The 24622-nt window shown below is 45.5% G+C and overlaps 1 protein-coding gene across 3 annotated transcripts in view; it reads left to right on the plus strand.

The window, feature by feature from the left end:
* The first annotated feature begins 4596 nt into the window (after positions 1–4596).
* Positions 4597–24622, plus strand: part of MAP4K5 (mitogen-activated protein kinase kinase kinase kinase 5) — a 72891-nt gene continuing 52865 nt past the window's right edge. Inside the window, exons 1-2 of one of the 3 annotated variants that reach the window (XM_030452380.1) lie at positions 4597–4785; positions 5099–5311. In XM_030452380.1, coding sequence (XP_030308240.1) covers positions 5204–5311 — 108 coding nt within the window. In that variant the 5' untranslated portion in view covers positions 4597–4785; positions 5099–5203. Of the gene's footprint in view, positions 4786–4935; positions 5312–24622 lie in introns of those variants that run through there. The other 2 variants (XM_030452381.1, XM_030452379.1) reach the window with 2 other exon arrangements.

A 24622-nucleotide genomic window follows, 5' to 3' on the forward strand; every position in this document is an offset into this window, starting at 1 on the left:
TCTCCTGAGATACATCTACGTAAATAGGGTGACACAAAAATAATGTATAGCTGCTAGCACTCCTCTTCCTTCCGTGAAAAACAAATCCTTGCATGAGGGCCTCAGTTAGAGCTGGCGTGGAGCTCTGAGCTATGTTTTATTCAATTCTTCTGCTCCTGCAAGGGATAGAAGCCTCCTGACAGCCTGAAAAGCCTTTGCTCTCCCTCGGTGTCTTTTCTCTCTTCCCAACAGCAGCAACCCCCAGAGAGTTCCTCATTCTGAGGGAGACTGATGCTTTCCTGAGCCAGTGAATTCTCACACTGGACTGAAGCAGCTTCCATCAGGCCTAGATGCCATCTCCTCCTTCTTCTCTTGCCTAAAGCTGCTCCCTTGGCTGTGTACCTTGCATCTGCCTTGCTATGACCTCTCCCAGTTTCTGTTCCTGTGACAGAAAGACCATATTCCCTTCAAAGCCCTCTAACCCAAGCTTTTTTCTTTTTTTTGCCAGGTATCTTTTGTAGTGGCCATAATGTGCCCACAGAGGCTGCCATCCCAGCTGTCCTCAAGGGCCATTCCAGCAGGGAGAGACCTTTAGAGATCCTGCAAAACCTGCCCTTGTCCTTCTTACTCTGGGTCCCAGGAGCAGAGCTCAGTGGGCAGGTAAAGCAGCAACAAGTGAGAGCTGCCAAGAAGCTTTAGGAGGTTCAGCATCCTGCCTGTCACAGGCAGAACTAGACCTGGTGGTGGGAAGGTGCCCATGGAGAGCCTGGAAATAGTTCCTCCATGGGGCCCTCACTCATGGAGATGGGGTGCAGCAATGGGATGTGTTTCACTGGTGAGGAAAATCAGCCTGAAAAAACCCACAAACTCAGGAAAAAAAAAAACAAGCTGCATTTCAAATCATAGGGAAGATGTTAGAGCATTTCTTGAGAGCATACTCTGTCTTTTCAGCAGTGAAGTTTGATGTAAAATACAGGATGTTGCAAGAAGCAATGGGCAGGAAAAGCCACAGGCTCTCAAATGGATTCATGAGTCTGCAGCCTGGGCATTGCCACGCAGCTGATCTATTTTATTATTCAAACACCCCACAAAACCTGAAGCAATCCTGCAGAATAGTTTTCCCTGTGACTGGGCTGTGTGAAAGTAAAGATGTTTTAGCAGTCTGATGAAAAGTACTCTGAAGTATTTGGGGCCTACAAGAAAGCTAGGGTAGGGCTTTTGAGATGGGTGTGTAGTGAGAGGACAAGGGGAAATGGTTTAAAACTTGAAGAGGGGAGATTTAGGGTGGACATGAGGAAGGAATTGTTTGGTGTGAGGGTGCTGAGCCCCTGTGCCAGGTTTCCCAGAGCATCTGTGGCTGCCCCATCCCTGGCAGTGTCTCAGCCCAGGTTGGATGGGGCTTGGAGCAACCTGGGCTGGTGGGAGGTGTCCCTGACCATGGCAGGGGGTGGCAATGGAGGAGCTTTAAGGTCCCTCCCAACCCAAACCATTCTATGATTCATGCTGCTCTTTCATAGCTCAAGAGTTTCTGACTTGACAGTGAATACACATTCCCACACGTGGCATATTCTGCTGCTTATAAAACCACCTTTATTCAGCTAGAAATCTCTATAGTTTTGGTCCTACCGTTACCATCTTCAATATCTCATTAAAATAACCTTGGCTGTTCTTCCTCTTAAGACTACAATGCAAACAGATCACATTCTCTAATCCTACGTAATGCCTTATGTAAAACCACTTAACATTCCTTTTAGGGCTGGGACCCATCCAGACGAAAGATGCTGCATAAAAGCACGTTCCTTAATGCTCCTGACCAGGAAAGCAATGTGGGCTGGGGTGAAAAATGCAGAGTGGGAATGGGTGTTTGCTCAAGAGCCACATGCCTGGCAGTGGGCAGTGCCCAGCCATGCCTTGCACGTCCACTTCCATTTTTCTAACAGGGAAATGGCAACAGTCATGCAGTCCTGGTGCTGTTATTACTTATGTACACTTTCCAGCAGCTTTTCCAGCTTGGATCATGAAGCAAGCTCTGAGAGCTCCCTCTTCACCCCTGGCAGGATGGGATGGGAAACTATGCTTCTAGGTGGGAAGGGAAACTTCACCCAGCAAGGACAAAATAATGGTGGGTACAGGAGCTTTTGTATTAAATTGCAGTCATCGGATGGGCCTTGGATCTGTACGATGATGTTGGAGGCCAAATCTTCCTGCACCATCTGCTACTGGAAAATGAAATGGCCTTTTTCCTGTGCTGTCACCTGATGGCTTGGGAAGAACAGAGAAGAAGAAGAGAAAAACACACAAACAAGTTGCTATCAGGAGTGCAGGAAGCTAATTTATGGGGGAAGAGGTAATTGTTTTGTTGAAAATCACTTGAGGAAATACAGCTCCCTAAAGGGTAAATAAATAGTTTCTTCTTTATTTGCTGGGTGTTCAGGAAAACTTACGTATTTATGTTGGAGAGAATCTACAGGATGTAGACAGCTTTAAGAGTACAAGGGGAAATTAAACACAAATCTCTTTACGTTAGCAGTCCAGTGCTCCCCTGTCTCTCTGGAAGCAGGGCAGTTTATATTTTGGAGCCTGCTTCTGACACACAGCATTTCAAATGAGCCCATAAATAAAACCCCAATAAAATCAAATGCCACCATGCAATTCCCAAGAGCCTGCGTGTGTTGTCTTTGAGTTTAACCTGAAGCAATTCCCTAATCTTAATGAGCCTTGCTACAGAGCCTGTGTTTGGAAGGGAAGCTTATGCAATCAGCAGCTCTGTTCCAGGTACTTCCATGTGTGGGATTTCTAAATTATGCTGGAGTAAGTTTATACCCCAGACTGCATTTTAAACCAAGAATCAGTACCCAGCTACTTTGCTGATAAACTATATTGGCCCTGTGTGGGCTGTCTGCGTGCCAAAACAGCAGAATCTCCTCTTCAATCACCAATCCAGTGTCCTGAACACCAAAAAGACTTGTACATCTGGCATCCATTTAATATTTTTTTTCTCTACTTAACTTCTGCCAATGTATTTCCTGCACTGAGCATGTGGTATTTGCTGCACTGAGAAAAATCACACCTCCTTTTAGGCCTGAATGATCTGATGTGCAGCCAATAATACTGCTAACACCAGCATTCCTCTACTCCCTGTCCCCACCTTAGGGCTTATTAAATTGTTTAGCACTCATTTGATGAGACCATAGGTGGGTTTTGCTTGGAATTTCAGCTGCCTCGATGAAAATAATTGTTCTCCAGAGCCAAAGACAGAAACAGAATCCCATCTTGAAGTTTCACAGAAGCTTTTTTGACTTCAGGAGGCCAAGGAGACAAGTTTCAACAGGTCCCAGTTAGTTCTTGCATGACTGTCATTGCCTTGGTTGCCCTCAAAGCTAACTACTGTGGTGCTTGATTAGCCCACGAAAAGGATTATTACGTGTTGTGGCTGTGAGGTGGCAACCCAGATTGCAAGGATGGGACTCAGTGGGCCAGGAAGTTCTAAGCAGTTGTGTCCCTGTTCCTCCCAGCTCAAATCTCCTCCTCCTCCTCCTTTCACCCCTCAGAGCTCTTCATGGAGCAGCTCTCAGCTCGAAGCAGGACTTTGTCACTGTGATAAGCCCTACCAGGGTGTAGGTGAAGAAACAGCTCTGGTGTCAAGAGATGGAAAGGTCAACCTGGTATTTGGCAGAAGCATGAGTATGGAATTAAATATAAGCTGCTGGCTTTTCTCTTGCCCCAAAGCAAAGGGCACAGTCCAAAAGTCATGCCGGCCCCCACGCTTGTCTCTCCACAGCCAAGACACGGAGCTGTTGGGTCCAGAGCAGGCCATGAAAATTATCAGACAGCTGTAACGCCTCTGAGTGAAAGGGCTGGGGCTGTTCAGCCTGGAGAAGGCTCCAGGGAGAACTTGTTGTGGCTTTTCAGTACTTAAAGGGGGTTTGAAAGAAAGATGGGGACAGACCTAACAGAACCTGCTGTGATATGATGAGGGGTGATGGTTTTATAATAAAAGAGATGGACTCAGATTAGATCTTAAGAAGAAATTTATTTATGAGGGTGATGAAGCCCTGGCCCAGGTTGCCCCGAAGAAGATGGCAGCTGCCCCATCCCTGGGAACATTCCAAGCCAGGCTGGATGTGGCTCTGAGCACCCTTTTCTGGTTGGAGATGTCCCTGCTCACTGCAGGGGGGGGATGTTGGAACTAGATGAACTTTAAAGCTCGCCTCCCACCCAAACCATTCCATGATTCTATGAGCTCAGCTCGGCAGCCCCCATCTCACCCCTCTGAGTGAGGTCCCGGTGGGCACCTCCAGGGCAGGCAGTGGGACCTTCACCCCCACATTCACCCCTACGGACACCCCGGCTCTGCCTTCACCGGGCACCGACACCCCCACATCTCTTCCCGTCGCAGGGAATCACCCTCCCCACATCCCCGCTCCGGACGGGACGAGCTGGCGGGCGGGCGGGCGAGCGGCCCCGCGGTAAGATCCGTCCCGTTCCCGGCCTGACTGCCGCGGAGCGGGGCGGGAGAAGGAAGGAGGGCGGGCAGGCAGGAGGGAGGGGAAGGGAAGGGAAGGGCCGGGCCGGTTCCAGCGGCCGCGCTGTGGCGCTGCGGCCTCGCGGAGCCCCGCGGCCGTCCCGACCCGACCCGTCCCGGCTCGGCTGTTGGCTCGGCCGGGCGGTGCGTGCTTGGGGGCCGGGGCTGCGGCGGGCAACGGGGCCGCGGGCTGAGGAGGAAGAAGAGGAGGAGGAAGAAGAGGAGGGGGAGGAGGCGGCGGCGCTCCCTCTCCGTCGGGACAAAGGGCTGCGGGCACGCAGGTAGGAGCCGGCCCGGCCTTGCTGCGGGCCTGGCTGCGGGCGGGCTGGCGGCTGCCCCGGCCGGCGGCGGGCGGGCCGCGGCGCCTCCTCAGCGCCGGCGGGACGGGACCTCCCTCCTTCCTTTCCCTCCCTCCTCCTCACAGCGGTCGGGGCGGTTGCTCCCCGCCGGGTTCGCCTCTTCCCCGTTGCCCCGGCGAGCCCCGGGCGCCGCCGCCGGGCCGCCAACCGCCGTGTCAAGCGCCGGCTGCCCGCCTGCCTTTGTCTCGGCAGCCGCGGCCCAGAGCCCCCCCTCAGCAGCCGCTTTCCGCCGCAGGAGCCATGGGCCGGCTGCCGCGTTAGGAGCATCCCCGACCGGAGGGGTGAGGAGGAAAGCGGCCGCTGCTCCCCTTCCCCCGGCGGGGGCTGCGCGGGGCTGGAGATGGAGCCGGCGGTGCGGCCGAGCGCGGATATCCTGAGGCGGAACCCGCAGCAGGACTACGAACTGATCCAGCGGGTGGGGAGCGGCACCTACGGCGATGTGTACAAGGTGAGAAGTGGGGGGAACCGCGCAGGGAACGGCTCTGGAGCTTCTCCTCACAGCCTGGCCGGGCTCGGGGCGCCAAGGGAGCGGCTGGGACAGAGAGGTTCCTGAAGAACCTTGTGGGCTGGAGCAGCTCTGCTCTGGAGCCAGGCTGAGAGAGTTGGGGGTGTTGAGGCTGGAGAAGAGAAGGCTGCAATGGGGAGACCTTAGAGCACCTTCCAGTGCCTGAAGGGGCTCCAGGAAAGCTGGGGAGGGACTGGGGACAAGGGCAGGGAGGGATGGGATGAGGGGGAAGGGTTTCCAGATGGAAGAGAGATGAGATGTGAGGAAGAACTAGTTTGGTGTGAGGGTGCTGAGCCCCTGTGCCAGGTTTCCCAGAGAAGCTGTGGCTGCCCCATCCCTGGCAGTGTCTCAGCCCAGGTTGGATGGGGCTTGGAGCAACCTGGGCTGGTGGGAGATGTTCCTGCTGAGTTGGATCTAGATGGTCTTTAAGGGCTTTTCTAACCTAAACCAGTCTGCGATTCTTTTCTAACAAAGTAAGTGTGAGGTTTCCTTCCTTGTCTGTTTAAGAGGATTCACTTCTACCTGCAGTGTTGGAGAAGGGTCCATCCTACAGGTCCCCTCGCTGATTTCTTAGAGGTTTGAAGTGGTGCATGCTGCAGGTGATACTTCCCACCTTACTGCTAAAGAAGGTAGAGGATATCCCCTTGCTGTACCTCTTTACAGAAAGCATCAGTTAAAGCACCTGATTAACAGGGTGTGAGTTTATCCCCGAGGTTAATAATAGCATGCAAAAGGCAGAAGCAGATTACACAGCTCTGCAGAAGCTGGGAGTTGCAGCTCAGGGGAGAGTTAGCGTTGCAAATCCAGTTAGATGCTCCTGAATCAGGGTGCATACTGGTGCTCACATGGCCTGAACCACAGCCACGGGGAACAGAAGGTGTGGGCACGGTGTGTTCCTCTCTGGGTGCTTCTCTAGGAAGTCTGATCCCCAAATGCCAAGGATTCTCAGCAGCTTTAAAGCGTGGGTTGCTTATAAAGAAAGCATTAAAAGTTTTCGACCTGCATTTGGGAATCTGCGTTTTGAGCTGCATGGGAAGAGTGGTGGTGGTGTTTGACTTTGTAATGCTGTGGAGTGTGTTTAAAATAGACCTGACACAGCCAACTGTAGGAGAAAAGGTGTGTTACTCTGCCACATGAAAGGCAGAGGTAATTGCTCATGCTGGGGGAGGGCTCTTTGCTAATGTTCAAATTGAAGTTTTATAGATGGATCTTGTTCCCACCACCCCTTTGAAATGGTTACTTGTGACCTCAGGGAGTTATTTTTAAAAGTTTTCAGGGTATATATGTACCTTCCCTTTTTTCCTCCCCACTCCCCTTTTTTTTCTTTAATCCCCCTTCCCTTCTTTCTGAGAGTGCTGTACACAGATCAGCCAACTTCTTTGCTAGGGAATGTAGCACTTAAATCCTTTAAAAGGACATTTCATGTTTCATTAACCCGAAACTCAGCATACCTTGAACTAATTGGTTTGGGTATGCCTGCACAGCACAGGGCAGCGTGATGAGAAATAACTGGTTGTGTTGGTGAGGAATACTTTTGTGTCATCTCTTTGTGGAAAAAAAGGAATATTCTGCTTCTCATTATGCTGGTAATTAGTGGAGAGCTGTGCTGACATGTCAGGCAGCTTCCGGTTCCGGAGCTGTTTTGAATGCATGGCTCTGCTCTGTGCCATGTAAATATATCCTTTTTATTAAAAAAAAAACCCCAAAACCTCACAGTCCTCCCTCTCTCCTTTCTTTGGGTTATGAAAAATGTGCTTTCTATTTTTGAAACGCTTTCAGATAAGAATAAACCCAAACCTTCTCCTAGTGCAAGCTGGCAAATTGAAATCAAAGTCTTTGGCAGTCTTTCTAGACATTGTTCTGAGTCTAAACCAAGTGTAAAGTTAATGAGTTTAAAGTAGTTTGAGACACGAGGTAATTGGTTTGCTCTTTGTTTTTATAAAGCCCTGCAACAGGGAGGAACTGTATCAAGGGAATACAGAATTGAGTGGCCCAGGCTTTTATGACAAATGGGCAGATTAATGTTTTTAAGACACTTTTTAAAGTCTGTTAATTTTAAAAATAACTAAGGTAAACCCTTTTTTTTTTTCTTGAAACATGTAAACACTGCTCTTTCATTTTTCTTAGTCCATGGTAAGTCTCTTCTTAGCATAGATGACACATCTGCTTGCTGAGGGCTGTCAGTAGTGATTATAAAATGCATTTCTTGGTGAATATCCGATTGTTGTTACGTTGCAGAGCTCAGGCAAGGTTTGCTAGAGGGCTCTCAAATTAAAATGGAATTTTCCTCTCACCTCTTCAAGTGGTTTCTCTGCTCCATCACTACTAATGAGTCACCAGCATCTCCAGCATGGTTGTTTTTAGGATATCTAAAGGAGGCAGCCTCTCTGATTCTGGGACATCTGCCCCTTCCTCGGATGCTTTTTGGTGGCAGTGGTTCATGCTTCAAATTCTTTTTGGGGTATTTGGTAACTTTTAGAGTAATTACTTCTTCTTTGGATGTTGAAGGCAGAGGTTAAGCAAATATTTGTGTTCACTATTAAGTTACAGCAGAATATTTAAGGCCTTGCTAAAAATCTCCTGCCCACTTTGCTTTTCATTACTGCTAGGGGAGTTTAAAACTGAAATGTGTTTTCTTAGTGTTTGTGGTGGCTTTTTTTTTTCCTCCCTTGTCTGTCACATGGCACACAATGGTTGATTGTAGGGTTGCCTCATAAGCACTGGATTGTTGGTTTTGTTTAATATTTTTTCCCCCCAAAATGGATTTTGGGGTGGGGGAGAAACCAACCATAAAGAAAGTATTCTCTTACATATTCAGAGTGTGTGGAAGTAGATCCAACTTTGGATCTGTCAGTCATGGAAATATGCTTTCTGTTACAATCCTAACCCATTTGCCATGTTGGTAAAGCTTTTTTTTTACTGTTTAATTGAGAATGTTACTGTTATGCCAGTTCTAACCCATTGAAATTATTTATCTTTCCAAGCATTGTATCAAACTGTCTTAAACTCCTGAAAGATGCTGTAATAATGTAGATTGGTTACTCACTGGAACTTAATATGCTGGCAGTGGTTTATATGTCTCTGCTCTCTGTCAAATGTTAACATCCTCAGCATCCTATCCCTCTCTGCTGCACAGGCAAGGGCTACAGGAGTGAGGTTTTAGTTTGATTTTCCTGGCAAGATCTCGTTTGCCCTCCTTGGTCGTACACATGCAGGTCTCAAAACAGTATTTAAAAAATCTTGCAAGTTTGCTCATGCATCTGCACAGCTGTGCTGAAATAGACTTTTAGTATGTGTGTGGTTAATGCAGAAACATCCACTGACCAGTGTCTTAGGGCAGAAAATGAAAAAAATGCTGCTAGAGGCTGGAAATGAACTTTAATCTCCAGGAAAACAAGCTCTGTATTAGGGTGGTAATTTACTGTAGTTGTATCATCCTGGCATTTGCTGCCTGGAGTTCTTATTTGATTATTTATTAATGACTCCAAATAGGTTTGGTGGAGGGAAAAAATACTCTGTAGTAAGAGATGTGGGGTCATAGAAAAAGGAATTGCATAGAAAAAGGAATTTTAAGTCTTCCACATGTGTGAGGATCTTCACCATCAGCCTGTTCCCTCTGCTGGGGAACAAAGGTTTCCACTCACTACTTACTACCTCTTGTACCTCCAACTACACAGGCTCTGGCTTTTGTGGATTTTATCCCAAGTGCCCCAGACAGAGTTTTAACCAACTTCAGTTTTGGAGAAGAAGGGGGGAAAAAAGGGTGATTGTCTTTTTGAATGCTCTTGTTTGGCAGCTGAGCTGACAGATGATGTATTTGCTCTGCCCAGTCCCCCCTGCAGGCTGCTTTTGGAGGATGAATAGCTGGGTGTCTGTCCTTGCTGAGCCTCACTCATCAAATACCATCTTGTGCAGCAGTTCTAAAGCTGTCTTGTTTGGGGTTTTCCAAGCAGGAGCAGTGCTATAGTAGCTTTCTTTAAAAGTAAGCACAAGAGATGAGAAATGTACCAAATTAATAGCAGGAACTACCTGTAAACAAGAGCTGCATTTTGATTGAATATCATGGAAATTAAATTCTCAAGTCACTTTCTCAGTTTCTTTTATTTTCTCTTGGGATTTTTTAGTCTCCTGCACCATATAAAGGTATTAACTTAGAAGAAACCTGCACTGGTTTGCCACTGATCACTGCTGTAAATTCAGCTTAAGAAAGAGTTTTTAAAGGTTGCCATAAAAGTGGCACTCAGTCAACTCTGAATCAGGTTTCAGTCCTGTGGTCAGTGCCTTATTCTCAGAGCTCTGGAGTGTAACTCCTGGTGCAGTCAAAAGCTGTTGAGAACCTGTATTTGATATTTTGGAACAAATTCTAAATGTGATTCTGATTGCACAGCTCATGAGAACTTACTGGTTAGTGTTTTAAAGTCAACAGGTTAAGAATGGAGTATGAAGGCTTTGTTTAAATTCCAGAGCACATTCACAGCTAGGATGGATTTAAGCCACACACTCTCCATTTTATATGAATGTTTTGGCAGCTGCAAACCAATTAATTGGCCATCCTTGATTCAGCATTTCTGTCCCTGGTGAGTATACATTTCTCATGCATTGAAATTACCATAAGAATCTGTCATGTTGGGGGATTCCACTGTTCCTCTCTAGATCAAAGCTTTTTGGTTAGCAGTGTTTGCTGTAGCCAGGCCTGAACTCTGTGTACTCTTGTTTTTTTCCATATGAAGGGTGTTTAGAATGGCACTGAACCAGCACTGTTGAGTTTCTTCTTGCTGCTGTGGAGTTTCTCTTCTGGGAAATTGCATGCTTTTATTTTAGTATGCAGGAGGTGAGTTTTATATATATATATATATATATATATATGTATTGCTGAGTGCTAAGATGCTCAGTGGATAATTGCCACCCTCTCTTAGGGTATTCAGGAGTTGGGGGCATGGCCTTGCTTTTCCATTTGTAATCTTTCTAATGTTTTTTTCTTATTAAGCACTTGGTCTGTATCATGGAACATTCAGTGCTGTTTGGCTTCTAAGTATTACCTCCTGTTGCTTATGTTTTCTGGTAATGGTTCTATGGTGGGAATAGAATGTTTCTCTGTACATCCATTTCTCCACCTCTCATACTTTCAAAAGCAGGTAGTCTCTGAAATCTTAAATGAAGGTCTGATTCCTTTTCCAGACCTTTTGAGAGAGTTGTCCTTCCAGACTGGGTCCTTAGGGAAGCCACAGAAAGAGTAGAAGCAACTTTTGCAGCCATCAGCTAGTGACCAAGTCTGTACCCAGCATCTCTTAAGCCACAGAGGAACTGAAAGTCTGTTCTGTTTTGTGTAATGTTCTGTTGGTATCAGTCTTGTCTCTGATGTGGTCTTCAGTTGTGATGTAACTGTCTAGTCTCATCTTTCAGAAAACATTTTGCTGGGTAGATGAGTTTAGTTTTCCTCATTTATCACAGTGAGTGAGGCAGAGGCACCCTTGCATGGTGCACACATTTTTGGAGACCAGACTGGAGCAGGAAAGAGACTTTATAGGAGCTGTGCTTTTTTCTGACCTCCACCCCAGAGCTCTTTCAACATGAGATATCCATCCAGAGGCAGTGAATGGTGCAGTTCATGCATCCCCTTTGAAACACACACACACCACCCACCCTCCCAGCAGCTGAGGAAATCTGAGAAGGAACAACACATCAAAGAGCAGAACACTTGCATGGTAATATCTACTTCATCTTTGTCTCTAGAAGGTTTAATGGTCCTTTTCATTGGCAACACATAACTTTGAATGTGCCCAAGATTTATAGCATGGGATGTCAGAGTGGTTCCCAGGCTGTGGGACAGAAGTACACAGATCATCCAGGGCAGAGAGGAAAACTCTTCCTGTTAGCAAGGCCATCATGAAGTTTGCCAGCATGTTTTGCTGACACCAGCAGCTGTCCATCCACACTGCAGCTGGAAAAACAAGTAGGCTTGCTACCTTTGTTCATGTTTGGCACCTTGGCTTCTTGGTTACAGCTGTGAATGAAGAGGCAGCATCAGCCCAAGGTCATCACATCTGAGAACAAGGCAGAATGGGTAGGTCTCCATATTCATCAGAGCTCAAGGCAACCTCAGTGCCTTTCAGTTTAGATTACCAAGAGCTGCTCACACTTGGCCATTTTGTTAGGATTTCAGATTTTGTATTTCTTCAAGAAGTTTGAATAGTTCTTTCCCAGTTTCTGAAGGATTCCTAGCAGTAACAGCACTTGGCAAGGTTTGGATGCAGCAGCCTTTGATTTGTGGTTTGTTGTGGTTTTGGTGGTCCTGAGTGCATTCTGGGATTCCCATAAAAAGCCCATCAGAAGGGTGAGGTATTTTGTTCAAGATTTTGGACTTGTAAACTACAAAACCAGATGCTTTTAATGGAAGTAGGTAAATAAGGTAGACCTGATACTGGCAGGAGTTGAAAACCAGCAATAACCAATGTATTTCCCCAGGCCTTCCCCAGGTTTCCTCACAGAGTGTACCTATACATAAGGTATTTCAGGAGATCATTTATCTGAACTTTCCATTTGGCCTCACCAAATAGAACAATCTTCCTGACAGGTTAACTCAATCTGTTTAATCATAGTGAAAGGGTTTCTGTATTATGTCCCATCATGATTTTCTCCAGGCTGTGGTTTGCAAGACTGGAGGGCATGTTTAAACAGACAGCACCATGTAGCATGATTTATCATGCATCTCCCACCCCCATTGAGGGAATCTGTTCAAGAGTGGCTTGTCTGAAGAACTGGAGCCCCTTTTGTTTATCAGAATAGCAGAGTAGCTCCACTGAGAGCTAAATGCCTTTTAACTCTGTTCCCAAACTAACCAGATCTGCAAAATCAGTATCTTCATCTGCTGGATGATTTTGTGACCCAGACCTGTCTGCTCATGTGTTTGCCTGCAGCTGGCCTGCTGGAAACATCTCCATCACGTGAAGGGCTGAGCTGCTGGGACCTTCTCACACGTAGAGGTTGGATAAACTGCTCTTCCTTCCTAGACTGTCTGGGGAGAAATTTCCCCCAGTTTTGGTACAGACACATTTCCATCCTGCTCTTCAGATTTACTGAATTCTTTCACTCAGGTATTGCAGCAATATGTTTTATGCAGCAGGGCTGGCAGTGGCTACCAGGACCTTCTCAGCTGCTCAAGGAGCTGGAGCTTTTCCCTTTCCCTGTGGGAGACAGAAAACACTGAAGAATCTGCAGCTTGAGGGTGGGTCCCTCTGGAGCTCTCCTGCTCTCTGGGTGCAAAGTGCATGGGAGGGTGAGCAGAGGAATTGCATCCTGGCTTCTCCTGCAGACAGGGGCAAATCTGTGTCGTGGGTGCTGTTTCCATCCTGTCCTTGCCAAATCCCAAGGAAGGTGATTCTAGAGGGGACTTGCCTGCATGGAAACACTGGGGAGGCCTTAAGGAAAGGGCTAACATCTTATCTGGGAGTGGGTGGCCGTGAGCAGGGCTGTCAGACACAGGACAGCATGTTCTCAGCTGTGTCAATAGGTAGCTGAATTCTGGGACCAGAGCATTTCCCATCACAGACACCTCAGAGTTGCTCACTTTGGAGACTACGAGATGCTGAGGTCTGGTTTGAGCAGATGCCAGTCAGTACACCATGAGCAGGCAGTAAAAAAGTCTGAAACTTGTTGCAACAGAGGGAGTGGAAGAAGTGCCAAGGCTTTTGTTCCAAAGCTTTAGCCTCTTCCAGCATTTTTTTCCTAATCTGTTACCCTGTGTGTTGCTTTATGTGTTTCTGCTGACTTCTCTGCTCCTGAGGATAGTAAAAAGGTCATGGAAGATGCAGCCAGGGATATTCCTCAGAGCTGATCTGCAGTCCTAGTAGTCAGAACTGCTGCATTTACTGACCTGACCTATTAAAACCAAAATTTTTAATGCCATATTTGATATTTTGGCCTTTTGGAATTCCTCTTTTCCCAAGTCTTATTTTTGTGTCTTCTCCATGAGTCTATTAGAGTGTAGAACATTCATTTTGCCATGGAGATGGGGAAGGTTTGGCTGGACTTGTCCAGAAAGCTGAATGAAACATATTTTCAGGTTAGTGTGAACTGCTGGATTTGTAGCCTGTTGAAAGGTGGATTTTGAGACATTCCAGAAAGACAGGTGCTGTTTCTTTGAGTTCACAGAGTGAAGAGAACATTGCAGAAAGACTCAGGTGGCTTACTGGCAAGGAATTGTTCTTGAGCTTTCTTTGTGTAGCTCTTTCTTGTGCAGAATGAAAGGCACCATTTCTTCTTACATTTTAGGCAATGTTTCACCTGAAGAAGCTGAATTTTTGTGCTCAGCTTCACATTGGATTGTTTGCTGATCATTGCTATTGAAGCAATATAGCAGTTGGGTTACATTTGCCTTAACTTGCTGTTTTATGTACAGACACGCAAGATAACAGTTGAAGTATAATCCTCAGACTCCCAAAGATGTTTGGGAAGCTTAGTCATTAATCTTAAAGGAAGATCCATGATAAAGTGTCTTGCACAGGCACAGAAATGTAAACATGGTAGCTAGGAAGGGTAAAAGTGAGGCCATGGCATCTTTTTTTTTTTTTCTTCATAAAACGTGGGGGCTGACCTGCTGGGGAGCAGTGTAGGTGAAAGAGACCTGGGGGTCCTGGTAGACAAGAGGATGACCATGAGCCAGCAATGTGCCCTTGTGGCCAAGAAGGCCAATGGCATCCTGGGGTGCATTAGAAAGGGTGTGGTTAGTAGGTCAAGAGAGGTTCTCCTCCCCCTCTATTCTGCATTGGTGAGGCTGCACCTGGAGTATTGTGTCCAGTTCTGGGCCCCTCAGTTCAAGAAGGACAGGGAAGTGCTTGAAAGTGTCCAGCGCAGAGCTACTAAGATGATGAAGGGAGTGGAACATCTCCCTTATGAGGAAAGGCTGAGGGAGCTGGGTCTCTTTAGTTTGGAGAAAAGGAGACTGAGGGGTGACCTCATCAATGTTTTCAAATATGTAAGGGGTGAGTGTCAGGGAGATGGAGTTAGGCTCTTCTCAGTGGTGACCAGTGATAGGACAAGGGGTAATGGGTGTAAATTGGAGCACAGGAGGTTCAAGTTGAATATCCGGAAAAATGTTTTTCCTGTAAGGGTGACAGAGCCCTGGAACAGGCTGCCCAGGGGGGTCGTGGAGTCTCCTTCACTGGAGACATTCAAAACCCACTTGGACACGTTCCTATGTGATGTACTCTAGGTGGCCCTGCTCTGGCAGGGGGGGTTGGACTAGATGATCTTTCGAGGTCCCTTCCAACCCCAAGGATTCTATGATTCTATGATTCTATGAAACGTAAGAGTTAAAATTTGTCAGGAAGCAGTGCCTAAGGAGTGTTTATTACTTTCCAGTGGTTAACTTCAGGTATTTGTGTTGTATTTATAAGAGGTTTGAGACCAGCAGCAGCTGAAAATTTTCTTTTGATGCACTTGATCTACGGTGGGAGAGTATTTGGTAGATTGGTTGCAGGTATTCACAGCTGTATTGGATGTCAGAGGGGGTGTTAATTTAAATATGATGCTCTCATAAACAGCTGAGATCTCTATTTAAAACTATTTCTGTCAAAGAAACATTGCCATTTGAAGTGCCCCTTGCCTCAAGAGGGGGATTTCTGTAGCAGGAGGGGTACCATTCCAGGAGGGAGAGAACTGAGCTAGCTCAGCTCTGTGGGCTTTGCTTTTGTAGCTAATTTTTTGTCACTAATTGGACAGGATTAGCAATGTCTGATGATACTGTTACGCTTTGTCAGGCTTGTCTGTGTTTAAGTATAAAGCACTATTTGAGTTCTGATCCTCTGCTTCTTGGTTAATTGTGAAGACACATAAGTAACTTATTGATTAACTTGAAAATTTTGCCACACAGCTCCTGTCTACAGGGCCTGGCTTTCAATTTGGCTCTCAACATCAAACCTGGGGACAAGTGGAGGTAGGAGGATGGGTAGGGAAATCTTGAGAATGTTTTATGATCTGCCATCACTTCAGCACTCACTTCTGGACGCCTGTTTAGGTTACATGGACATAAATTTCTTCTTTTTCTCCTTCTGTGGGTGTTGAGGTTTGTCTGAATCCTGCAGTCTTGAGTACAGACTGTGCTGGCTTGAGCAGCAAAGTTGGCTCCTGTAGGGCTGGAGGAGGAGGACAGGCAGGCTGTGGCTTTTCTCCATGGGGTGATGAAAATATGAAAGAGAGGTGAAACAGTTGTTACCTCTGTTTTTCAAAGCTTTTGTGCTTCAGGCAGTGTGTGAAGCATGTGTGAGGTGCTGCCTGCCAGCTGGGATAGCTGTGCTGGGTTGGCCCCAACAGAGATGTGGGGCCAGGCTGTTGCCTTATCAGCTTTATCTTTCCCTGGGATGCTGAGTTCATGATACAGCTTTGGCTCTCCTACTCTCTCATGGTTTCTGCTTTCATGACTTCATCCCCATGTGTCATTTTGGTTGCTCTAGGTGATCCTGCTTTAGTGGGAGAGTTGGACTGGATGATCTCTAGAGGTCCCTTCCAACTCTGATAATTCAGTGATTTTATTTAGCTAGGGGAAGCTTTCTGAAGCTCAGAGCAGAATTTCCATGGGGTCCCTGTGGGGTTGCCCTTTGAATGATGTGAGCTCAGTCTGTGTGCAGAGAAGGGCAGTATCAGTAGCTTAGGATTTCTGGAGGTGGAATGTTCTTGCAGGATGTATCATGTCTTGCAGAGATCTTACAATACATCTTAATACATGTGACAGCTCAGGATTTCTACTTAAGGATGTGGCTATATATTTTAATCTCCAGGACTGCTTTTCCATTTGTTCTCAGCATTTTGGCTGCTGTCTTACATAAGAAAAACACAACAAAACAAACAACCCACATGTCAGTGCTTTACTTCTTGAAGGTCCTGTGGCTTGTTCCTTTCTGCTAAGTGGGTGTGCAGATTATCCAACCTCCAACACAGCAGTTCCTGGGGTGGCAGGGATGCTGAGGATTGAATGCCTGCAGCAGCTGAATTAGCCTGTGGGTGTTGTAATTTCATACTAGGAGGAAATCTTGTATGTGTTGCTTCCTAGAGCAGAGGATGCTTGGGAGCCAAGAGAGAGTTCTGGGAAAATGAAGCAGCCAGGTTGGTGAGAGTTCTCAGACTCAGGTTTTTCTCCAGTGTTCTCAGACACTTTCCTTACTTGGTGGCTGGCTCAGGAAGGTTGGTCCCCCATGGAAGATCCACACAGGTGGTGCAGGGAGAGGAGTGTATTTATCAGGGGTGGGAACTGTAGGGTTTTTAGGGTTGGAGAGCAGACTCTGAGGTTGAGCAGCTTCCCTGGGATGCAGGGGCATTGCTTGAACAGACAGGGAGGTCCATCCAGCAAGCAAAGGTGAGTTAAAATGTTTGGGAACAAAGAGGAAGATGTTCTCTATTATATTTGGTCTAGTTATATGGTCTGGAGAGGAGAAGGCTCTGAGGAGACCTCATTGTGGCCTTCCAGTATCTGAAGGGGCTACAAGAAAGCTGGGGAGGGACTTTTTAGAATGTCAGGGAGTTATAGGACATGGGGGAATGGGTTCAAACTAGAGGAGGGGAGATTAGATGAAATGTTTGGAAGAAGTTCTTCCCCATGAGGGTGGTGAGACACGGGCACAGGTTGCCCAGGGAGGTGGTGGTGGTGGAAGCCCCATCCCTGGAAGTTTTTAAGGCCAGGCTGGATGAGGATCTGAGCAACCTGGGCTGGTGGGAGATGTCCCTGGCCATGCAGGGGCTGGAACTGGATGAGCTTTAAGGTCCCTTCCAACCCTGAAGATTCTATGATTCTATATTAAAATTGTAAAATAAAAAACCCCAAAAGTTCAGTTAAATTATCAGGCCTAATTTACTGCAATGCTATAATTTACAGTATGCTTATTACCCAAGCAGCATGTTTTCAGTCCATCTTCTAAAGCAAGTTGAACCAGTAGAGTGGGGAAATCACTGGCCAAGTGTTTGAAACCAAGTGACTGAAGTGGAACTGGTGTCTGAAAAGGGTAGATGAAGCTGCAGAAAAAAATTGATTCTTCCTTTCCAGGTACACTAGTTAAAATGTGTGGGAGAAAACAATTGAGAAGAAAGAAAAAGAACCAAAATATGTCCTTTTCTCAGTAGAAATAAGGTGTGAGAAGAGCTGTAAAATGATGAGATATTGCCTGTAGTGAACTGGCAGTATATTTTTTTCTTTTAACTCAGTGTAAATAAAAAAAATAACTTTTGTTTCACCTTTCTCATATACCTAGCATATTTCAGAGTCCTAATTTGCCTCATTAAAAAACTTACTAAAATATACTGATCCCTGTTTCATCATCACAAGGTATAAAATTAAGATTGTAAGTAAATGTTGAGTTTTATTCTAGTAGAAACAGCTGAACAGTGCTAGCACCCCAGTAGTCAGAGAGAAGCAGGCAGGTTGCAAGGTACATATACACATAGAGAAATGAAATTTAGAGGAAATCATTATGTCTTAATCATCTTCCATCCCAAGAAGGTGACAATTGACATAGCATGGGTAAAACCAAAGCTTCCAGAAGGAGAATCTTTCTGCTTCCCTATTTTCTAATTTTCTTGTAACTTGGTTGATTTACACAGCTGCTTTTTTATTCATTATTGCTATTCTGGTCACTGTTTCATTTAACAAGAACAAAGAACAAAACACCTAGACCTACTTTATTCATGGAGACAGTTTTATGGGTTTTTTCTTTTTAGTTTTGTCATTGAGTTCATCTCTGTGGAACTGAAGGTTATTAAGGAGACAATATCTGAAGAGCTTTGCTGGAGTTAGATTCTTCTACTTAAATCTGCAGTTTTCACCTGTATCTCTCTAGATTCTGTCAGCTAAAGAAATTACAGTAAGGAAAAGGAGCCTATATGGGTTTGTACCCTGGATTTTGGAAAGTTCGGTGTAGCGGGAAGAGCCTTTCTTGCTCCTGAGGCTCGACGAGCTGCTGGCCTCTCCATTGCCTTGCACCAGAGTGAGCTGGGCTGGGCTGCCCTCTGTGGGTGTGTGTCCCACCTTTATTGGCCCCCTGGTAATAGGGGGCCTGCCCTAACCAGGCACAGGTGGACTCACACCCACTCTTTGGCAGCTCAAGGCACCTGGTTTATCTTGATTCTCTACATTCCCCCTTTTTTATTTTTTTTTTTTTACAAACATACACTTATAGCTTACAAAAATACAAACATATACTTTTCACAAAGTCTCTGCCTTTCCAACTTGAGTTGTTCTTCTCCCTCCTGTATCTGCTCTTCTCTTGGCTTCCCTCTGCTCAGGGGTTTCCAAAGAGAGAATCCTTATCTTGGCTTCCCTCTGCTCAGGGGTTTCCAAAGAGCTTGCTGGCTCCTCATGGGTTTCTGGTTCCTCATGGGATTATGGGATTTAACCCTTCCTCATGGGATTCCATCCTCCTGGCTTCCCTCTGCTCAGGGATTTCCAAAGAGAGAATCCTTATCTTGGCTTCCCTCTGCTCAGGGGTTTCCAATCCAAAGAGCTTGCTGGTCATACCTTTCAGGGAGAGTGTTAGCCCAGGCACTTTTTCAAATCAGGGAGAACGTTCCTGTTGCCAGCTCCTCACACTGCTGCTTCTTTAGACATCTGTATGTTGCCAGCATTCTCCACCAAATGTGGCAGGAAGAGCCTTTCTTGCTCCTGAGGCTCGACAAGCTGCTGGCCTCTCCATGCCTTGCACCAGAGTGAGCTCCTCTCTGTGGGTGTGTGTCCCACCTTTATTGGCCCCCTGGTAATAGGGGACCTGCCCTAACCAGGCACAGGTGGACTCACACCCACTCTTTGGCAGCTCAAGGCACCTGGTTTATCTTGATTCTCTACATTTCCCCCTTTTTTATTTTTTTTTTTTTTTACAAACATACACTTATAGCTTACGGGATTTAACCCTAGCTTACAAACAAGATTTTTACACATTTTTTTACACATTTTTCGACTGACACAAACTTACATAGCTTACAGGATTTAACCCTAGCTTACAAACATACAAACATATACTTTTCACAGAGTCTCTGCCTTTCTGACTTGAGTTGTTCTTCTCCCTCCTGTATCTGCTCTTCTCTTGGCTTCCCTCTGCTCAGGGGTTTCCAAAGAGAGAATCCTTATCTTGGCTTCCCTCTGCTCAGGGGTTTCCAAAGAGCTTGCTGGTTCCTCATGGGTTTCTGGTTCCTCATGGGATTATGGGATTTAACCCCTTTCTCATGGGATTCCATACACGGGTTTTAACCCTTCCCCATGGCATTCCATCCTCCTGGCTTCCCTCTGCTCAGGGGTTTCCAAAGAGAGAATCCTTATCTTGGCTTCCCTCTGCTCAGGGGTTTCCAATCCAAAGAGCTTGCTGGTCATACTTTTCAGGGAGAGTGTTAGCCCAGGCACTTTTTCAAATCAGGGAGAATGTTCCTGTTGCCAGTTCCTCACACTGCTGCTTCTTTAGACATCTGTATGTTGCCAGCATTCCACCAAATGTGGCAGGAAGAGCCTTTCTTGCTCCAGAGGCTCAACGAGCTGCTGGCCTCTCCATTGCCTCACACCAGAGTGAGCTTCTCTCTGTGGGTGTGTGTCCCACCTTTATTGGCCCCCTGGTAATAGGGGGCCTGTCCTAACCAGGCACAGGTGGACTCACACCCACTCTTTGGCAACTCGAGGCACCTGGTTCATCTTGTTTCTCTACAGTTTGGTACCATAGCAGAGCCTGTGTGTGAGATGAAAAGCTGGAGGGGTTTGAGCTGGTGTTCATGGCTGGGTGACAATTCAAGGCAAAATACCTTCAATAACAAACCAAAGTGCCACCAAACACTTGGACACTTTGTTCTGACTCATCTAAAAGTATGTCCAGAAATATTTTGGGAGTTTTTGGAAGTTGCCTGCAGTTAGTGATGATGTAAGAGTTGCAATCTCAGAATTGCAGTTTCTTCTCCTCTTTAAAATACCAGTGGCAGTTCCTCAGTTCTGCCTTTCTGAAGGACACATCTTGCTGGGTGCTACCTCATGGTTACAAAGCAAAGCAGTGACAAAATTATTTGCCCTTGGTGTTAAGGTAAAATGATGGGTTTAAAATGCTCTAATGCAACCCAAGTGGCTTAATTAAAATATATAAAAATACAGACAAAGAAAAAAAAGCAAACCATGGCCTTTTCTTTCAGAAATATCTTTTTCCTGCCTGCCTAGAGAGCCAGAAATCCTTGCTGTGCTGGGAAAGCACAGTCCAGAGCTTTGGAGAGGAGCCATGGATTCTCTGCGTGACCGTGATGTGTTCTTTAGGGGTCATAAAGCCCAAGTTGTTCACAGGCTTCTCTGAAATAAAAGATGTTGGTGTCTTCCTTTTGCATGAAATGGAGTTAAACTGCTGTCTTGACTTGGTAGGGATTTCAGGAGACCAAGTGCTGTATCTGATCAGCTCACTGCTTTTTCTTTTCAATGGAAAGAGCAGACATAGATGCTTTTATTTAAATGTTTTGGATGATACATCTCTTGGTTCTGTCATCTCTAAGGAATAAAATTCCCCTGCAGCTGACAAAACAAATATAATTTTTTTAATATTACTTGTAGCCCATAATGACATGGGGTTTTTTTTTGCCCTGTGTTGTGATCCATGCACACAGCTTAGGAATAAAATAAAATAATTTCTTTATTCTTTGTAACTTCTGGTGAACAAACCCCTTCAAAACCCATCTTGGTTTGTAGTTTTATGATGTATTTGAAGATATCTTTTTTTATTTCTCCTGTTTTATACCCTGGCCAGTAAAGCTGTTAGGCATCTGCTCAGTTTTAAGTATATTAGCAGTTTCTTGGGCATTCCTTGATTTGTGTAAGCTTATGTTAAAAATGTGTATTATTTCTCTGGAAAATGAGCTATTTCTAGTAGTTTATCAAAACAACCTAATGCAATTTAATCTAATAGTTTTGTGTCTTGAAAAGGTTGTTTTCTGGTTTGGTTTTCTTCTCCAACAGACTCAAAATTGGGCCTTTTTTGTTTGGTTTTTTCTCATGCAGTGTTTGTTTGTAACTTTTGTGCTGCATTAGTTGATAAACAGTACTTCTGTGGTCAGGGTCTGTTTCTAGCTTTAATTTCAGCTTTGGAAGAATCATGCCAAATATTTTGCAGATGAAGACCTGCCAAGAAACTTTCATAGGAGAAGAACCAAGCTCTGACTTCTTCTGTAATTTTTTTTTTATTTATTAAATAAGTGATGTGCATTGATCTTTGCTTTCCTATAATTGTTCTCCTTATTGCCATAGGTTTTTGTCCTTCAGTAGTTATAGCTAGGAATAAGAATTAAATGTTTTAGAGGCTGCTGAGATCTGTAAAGCTACTTTGCTTATACAAATCCTTAGTCTGGTTTTTTCTGTGCTGGAATAAAAGGAGTTGGCCTAATGTAATTAACGAGCTTTTAATCCCTTATTGCTTGAGTTAATTGGCCTTGAGTAAGAAAGTGTCTGAAGTCTGTGAGTGAAAATAGGTCCCCTCCTCCCAGTTTTTTCTGCAAGAGATGCACTATCTAAATTTCACCAGCTGGCAGTAAAAGGAGATGAATTTAAACCTGCTTTGCATTACAGCTGTGCTTAGGAGTGCCAGTCCCAGATCTTACACACCAGCTTTCAGCTTTTATTGTGGAATTTATTTAAACCCAGGAAACTGCAGGGGAATGAGAGAATGCCAGCTGTCAAGTTTGTCTCCTGTGATGTACTGTTGTATTTTCCTCACTTAGAATCATAGAATCATAGAATTGGCTGGGTTGGAAGGGACCTCAGAGATCATCAAGTCCAACCCTTGATCCACTCCCACTGCAGTTCCCAGCCCATGGCACTCAGTGCCACATCCAGGCTCTTTGGAAAGATCTCCAGACACGGAGAATCCACTACTTCCCTGGGCAGCCCATTCCAATGTCTGATCACTTGAAGGACAAGGAGTGGCAGCATCCACCTGGAGAGCACCCACAAACCCAATATTTGTGCATTTGTCAGCACTAGAAGTTCAGAAATACCTTTAAAAAGTAAAATCAGGATGTGAATTGTTGCTGCTTTGTTTGTTCTGAAAAGCAGTAATGGTGATGGCTGCAGGAGGCAGCTCTCTTTTTAGTATAACCCAGCTGTAAAGTCTCTGTTAGGGGAACAGATTCTGAAAGCCTCTGTGCCCTTCCCTCCAAAGGAGCCTGGTACTGCTCTCCATCTCCTAAATCCAGCTGGAAGGTTGCAGAGTGAACAATTGCCTGGGGGTGTTTCTGCTTTCTAAAAGAGCAAGAGCCCTGAAAATTAGAAATTGCTGTTAGGTGTCTTTTTTTTTGTTGTTTATTTTTTTAGGTTTTTTTTTCCCCAGCATCAAAGGCTGACTGGACATCTGCTTCACATGTGAGCTGCCCAGGCACACCTGGGGTGATGAATGGAGCATTGCAGGGATTCAGGATGGGAGAGGCAGTTGTTTGTGTCTGCCACAAATCTCAGCCCATTCAGTAAGATTTGCATGAATATTTCACAGAATTGTCCCACTTTTTTTTTTTTTCTTGAAGCTTTCTTCTTTTGTTCCTTCATCTGCATTCTTAATCCATCCATCAGTCCCTCCTGCATGAAAGAGACAAGTGTATTCAGCATCTGTTGTGGAGATGCACTCAGGACTGAGCAGGGATGGCTTTATTCAGCCCAGTCCTCTCTTTGGGTTTTCTTAGGATGGGGCTGTGGGGACCTTTGGTTTGCTTTTCTTTTGTTTTACTTCAAATAAAAGGAAAAAAAATTCAAAGAGGCTTTACAGAACTCTAGTAATTGCATCTCTGTAGGTTTAGCACATGCACCCATTTAGGTGGTGAAATACAGGCAAAAAGACATGAGTTGTACAGTGCTTCTGGGGGTCTTCTGAGGATGCTTCTCATCTACTCAGTCTAAACCTGGAAAGCACATGTGGAAGCTACAATTTTTTTGGCTGAAGCCCATGCAGAGGAGCTGTGCAGCCACTCCATGGTCTGTGCAGGTGATTCTCACACTTGTGCACCATCCCAACACCAGCATTTGGACCCACTCTGAGTAACATACAGCCTGTAGCTCCTACTCTGAGCAGGGTGCTGAACATTTCAGGAGATTGTGTTCAGCCATTAGAACTCTTTCTCTGCTTGGCTTTACCTTTACCTGCACATCTGCAGGGATTTTTTTTTTTTCCTCACAGCTTTGGGAGGATTTGGTTTCTTTTCCAAAAGTGCCTTCCTAATGCTGCAGAAGGTTGTGGTGCCCTGCTCTTGGGAAGGGATAACAGTTGTGGGCTCACAAGGGTTAATTCTTGTCATTTTTAAGCTGGGCTTTCTGAACAACTTTCTTGTTAACATTCTGACTGGAATGAATCCCCAGCTCTACAGTCTGAGCATTCAGCTCTGCTGGTAGGGATGATGGAGAAGTACAAAGCTCTCCCTGCCATTCATTGACAGCATTGCTGCTCTGTGCTTCAGCTGCCTGAGGGTTTCCCAGTTTTATTTGCAAAGAAACCTGACTGATTTATGGAAATCAGAGGAGTAAGCAAAATTGCTGTTAATTACAGTAAACACTAGGAATGGGTTACTTGAACTTCTTCATTAGGGCATGATTCAGATTCAGAAACCATCAGGTTATCATCCACAGAGATCAAATTCTTCTCAAACACATCACTTGCTCCTGACTTGAGGGATAAAGGGTAAACTGGGCAGATCAGAATCCTAATGATGAAACTCCCCAAAGTTATTGTTTTGTTAATGTTCTCCAGGCCCCCTGAGGACTTGGTGTCCTTCAGGGCAGGTCTTTGTCCAAGCTGCAGCACAGAGGTTTGGTCTTGAGGGTTTCTCCTGATGTGCTGGGAACAGCAGTGAGGAATCACAGCTCTCAGCTTGTGCAATCAGCCCTTCCTTTGCAGGATGTCTCAGCTTTATGTCTGACCAGTTTAGGGGTTGGCTTAAAAATGGAAGCAGATCACATACAGGAGTGTGGGCACCTTCATGAGAGAGGGAGATGCACCATGAAATGAAACAAATCCCAAATCCTCATGTGGAAAACCTGAAGTGGTGCTGAGTGGTCTCAGGGCTGGCAGCAGTGGCATCTTCAAGATCCCATCTTTTTTTTCAAAGTCTCTGTGCTCCTCTTTCTCCAGTACATGTATGCACTGGTCAGGGTTTGTTGGGGTCTTCTCTATCAGGTGTCTATTTTTATTCCCCTAATCCCCCTAATGTTTTGGATTTACTTTTTTAGTCACAAGTGAAACACTTATTGTGCTTCCTGCCAGCAAGGAAGGAATTTGTTTT

This window comes from Calypte anna, chromosome 5A (genome assembly GCF_003957555.1).
Source record: "Calypte anna isolate BGI_N300 chromosome 5A, bCalAnn1_v1.p, whole genome shotgun sequence".
Taxonomy (NCBI): Eukaryota; Metazoa; Chordata; class Aves; order Apodiformes; family Trochilidae; genus Calypte; species Calypte anna.